This window comes from Haliotis rubra, unplaced genomic scaffold (assembly GCF_003918875.1).
Source record: "Haliotis rubra isolate DU_JTF1 unplaced genomic scaffold, ASM391887v1 Scf995, whole genome shotgun sequence".
Taxonomy (NCBI): domain Eukaryota; kingdom Metazoa; phylum Mollusca; class Gastropoda; order Lepetellida; family Haliotidae; genus Haliotis; species Haliotis rubra.
The window spans coordinates 341,468-345,225 of record NW_025767740.1 but is presented as its reverse complement, the minus strand read 5'-3'; the positions used below and the strand labels follow the sequence as shown (position 1 = coordinate 345,225).

The 3,758-nt window shown below is 38.7% G+C and overlaps 1 protein-coding gene across 1 annotated transcript; it reads left to right on the top strand.

Annotated features, from left to right (window-relative positions):
• The first annotated feature begins 455 nt into the window (after positions 1-455).
• On the top strand, positions 456-2,890 carry LOC124265789. The gene is made up of 3 exons (XM_046700616.1): positions 456-635; positions 1,381-1,454; positions 2,209-2,890. Exons 1-3 carry the CDS (start codon positions 530-532, stop codon positions 2,410-2,412), a joined length of 384 nt encoding a protein of 127 aa, XP_046556572.1. The 5' UTR covers positions 456-529; the 3' UTR covers positions 2,413-2,890.
• Positions 2,891-3,758: the final 868 nt, after the last annotated feature.

Sequence of the window (3,758 nt, the reverse complement as noted above, 5' to 3'; positions counted from 1 at the left end):
GAATGGAACAATTCTAGTTTATGTAAGAAAGCAATACAATGGGAGTGGTCTCCCCTTGTGTTATCACCATCACACGTAGGCCAGGAATCTAATACTGATTTACTGTCCCTCTTTCCCGACGGAATATGTATATTTTCATGATAATTGCCCCTTGTTGGGCGTAATACTACGGTTGTTGTTATTTCAGATATACACAGAATTTCTATGTGAGTTATACAAGATGATTGTATCTTAAGGTAGCTGCGATAGCCATGTTGAAATCAGGCAGCACGAAAATACTCTTTCCACCGTCCAACCATATAATTCTTTTCAGTTTACTGCTTCAGAATGCATCATTTGTAACCGTAAACATATTAACACTAAGGTGGCACCCTTGCCCCTCGCTTGCGGTTGCACAACAGAGTCCTCGGACTAGTGTAAACATTCAGGTAACTGCTACCCAGTTTACGGAAAGGGACGAGAGGCGACGGTCGCTGAGACGGATCTCCATGGAGACCTTCACACACAAACGACGCCATTTTGGTTGTTGATGCTGCACTTTGTTTCCACGTCTGTGTTGACATTTTGCTCTTTATCCCGCACGTATCCCAAGTTCTGCACGATGTATGCCTCTGTTGCTTCGGTCTATCATCAAGGTATCTAGTTGTGGTATCTGAATTCAATTATTTTGCTTTTACCTTTTATTTCGTAGATTTCATTTTGATGAATTTTGACGGATGGTATCCCAAAGCTGAATCGTGCCCTGAAGACAATAAAATGTCTAAGGAAACGACTGACAGACGCAGGAAGAGACAAGCCATGCACAATGCGGGTTCCTCGTCTGTTTTCATGAACTATATCATTTTCTCAATGTATTTGTCACATTTGAAGTGAAAGTGCATGAATTTGAATGTGTGGATAATGTCGCTTCTTTTGTTTTCTATTTAGGCTTGTAAAATGCCTTTTGATTTCACAGCTGTCTGATATATGTTATTAATTCATATTCTTCAATTCAGATTCCAGTGATAAAGCATAATAATAATCTTTTTTATAAATAATGGGAATAACACTACATGTCTCCCTTTCCCATGTCTATGGGATCTATCCAATGCTTACCCAAAGTTGTTTTGGAGAATAGAAACTCCATCATGAAATAACGTATTCACTGGGGTTTTCAGAGTTTACAGACACTTCTTATTCGTTCTGGTGTCGAGGAACTCGTGTCTTTTCTGCCCCAATATCATGTCAAAATACCTCATTACCTCGACAACGGCACCGAACCCAGTAAGGTTGGCATAATTTGATTGAATAAGGTCGTCAAAAATGAGGATCCACCTTAACAGCTGTCACCATGTCGATTGATGTGTGCATTTATATATTTCCGTTTTTGTTCCATTCCAGCTCTGGACGATCTCCACAGGTTTAGGACCTACCCGGCCCCCGTCTCCCAACAGACACCCCCAGTCCCTGATCCTGTAGGTCATGGATAGGTTCAAGCTGTTTGAATGTGTCCTGTTGGTTTTAATAACACACCAAAATGTCGAAATATCCACAGCCAGTTAGAGGCAGATACTGTTTACAGTTAAAAATACAATATGGATTTTAGTAGCGTGTTATGAAAGTTAAATGCAACCCAGAGACATTCAAATCTAACATTTCTGAACCTCTACCAAATTTCCAAGAAATTAACAGCTCATATTCCATTGACAGAAATATGTTGTTCCTTTTGTAAATACACACTTGTCATGAAATATGGACACTATGGCAATTTCGATTGCTGGACTAACATTCACAACGCCAGAGTTATTAAACATATGTATGCTTTGTAACTCTATTTAGAATATTCCGTAAACTTATTGTTTGGCTACTCCAGAACTATTATTACAGGAAAATATTAAATATTCGATAAGCTTCAAATAAATCAGCACCCATTTCAAGCAAAGAAAATCCTGGCATTATTTTACATGCTTTTAACATAGGGGAATCATTCAGTGAACTCTGTTTTATTAGTGATTTCTTATAATTTTGGAAATGATTTTGTCTTTTCTATTTATATGTTTTGGAAGATGGTATAATTTTATTTACTTTTGTTTAAATACCCAGATACAACAGAGTGCAAATGTCTAAAATTGTCGACTTTCCCATATTTTCTTAATACAAGCTATTTAATTGAAATATCGATAAATACTTGTTTCATTGATTCAAAAAAATCTTCTTCCTCTCTATAAGCGCCCCGGTGTCTTCACGATCACCGTCAACCCCCTCTACTCCCTGCCCGACACCCTGCCCTCCTTCCCCGTCCTTGCCCCCAGAGCCCGTCCTCAAGTTGTGGAGATCGATCTTGGTGAAGAATCCAAGCAGCCCCAGTCGTGCTCGGCTGTCCTTGTGTCCTGTGTGAAACACATGTTCCAGAGTTTCTTCACACAGAGATAGACTTGGATGTGTTTGCTGTACCAGTGTTGTGTGAACTATCAGTTTTGGGACCTTTCGGACAAATCATTTGGACTATTTTGGCTTTTTTTCATTTAACATGTTTTTTGCTTCACACAGGAAATACATCATGTTATATTTAAGTTGTTAATGATAAACGTTATTATTGTGGATGTATATTCATATTTTGTTGTAGGAACAAACAATTTGGTAAGTTGCGGGTAGGGACTGGGATTTGTGGAAACGAACTAATTGTCCCATACCTTTCTGGAAAAGGGTTATTATGCTTAGGGCAGATTACGGTTTACAGTCTATTTACAAGTTTGACAGTCGCTGCTTTTCATTGCGATCTGGGGGATACAAGGTCATGTCGCCCACACCGTCGGAATCAGGTCAATGCGACCTTCAGTGTTTACATTATAAATTTGCTCCCAATTACGTAGATCGATGCTCATGCTGTTGATCACTGGATTGTATGGATCAGACTCGAATATTTTCAGACCGCCGCCATATAGCTGGAATATTGCTGAGTGCGGCGTAAAACAACATACCAAACCAAAATAACAAGTTCCTCAAAGATGCCGTCACAACCAATGGTTTTTCTGCCAGGGATCTTCAAGAACCGATCCTATATATCTATTGATTGCGCACTGTGATTGGGATTAGTCTTCATTCTGACTTGCATCACGTTTTGATAGCTGATGGGTATGTGGCATCCTTGGCATTCATTTCGGGTCACGTGACTTCCGGAATGTATTGTTTACATGGATCCTACAAGTTCATATACTTTCAAGTTTATTATACAGTTTATTTGTTTTGACAGTCCAGGTATACCAATCGTGGGAAGGATACAGACAAATGCCGAATTCTACAGTTTCGATGTGACAGACAATACTGAGCGATGTATTCAGTACAGTTGACAGATGGCATCGTGTCTCGCAATCTCGAGATCTTGTACAATACCTTTCAGTTCAAAGTTTAATCAATAAACTCGTTTTTGAACTTTATCTACTTGTTGCGTGATCATTCTGTATTTCACTAGACTAAGTGTGTTAGATCTTGTGATATATTTTCACTGCACCTCGTCTCCAGACTCTGGTATCTATCTTGTCCCATTTTGTAGGTGGTGGCAGCATCCATTAATTTTAGCAGGTTTTCCCACAGGACTGTTTGGACAATAATTTTTAACAATAAAAATCTAGATTTTTGCAACCGTATATTGTTTTGATATGTTTTGAGTAACTTATATTTCAAATTTAAACGAAATCGGTGAAGAAATGGAATTTTAGAAAAATCTCCCGCTTCTCTCATTGCATTTTGTTATTGTCCAAACAGTGATTCCAACTCCT

Excerpts from the sequence above, each read along its gene's own strand:
- LOC124265789 (XM_046700616.1), top strand. The coding sequence starts at position 530 with ATGCTGCACTTTGTTTCCACGTCTGTGTTGACATTTTGCTCTTTATCC. Across the intron at positions 636-1,380 it reads TGCTTCGGTCTATCATCAAG|CTCTGGACGATCTCCACAGG; the intron begins GTATCTAGTTGT and ends GTTCCATTCCAG. Across the intron at positions 1,455-2,208 it reads CACCCCCAGTCCCTGATCCT|CGCCCCGGTGTCTTCACGAT; the intron begins GTAGGTCATGGA and ends CCTCTCTATAAG.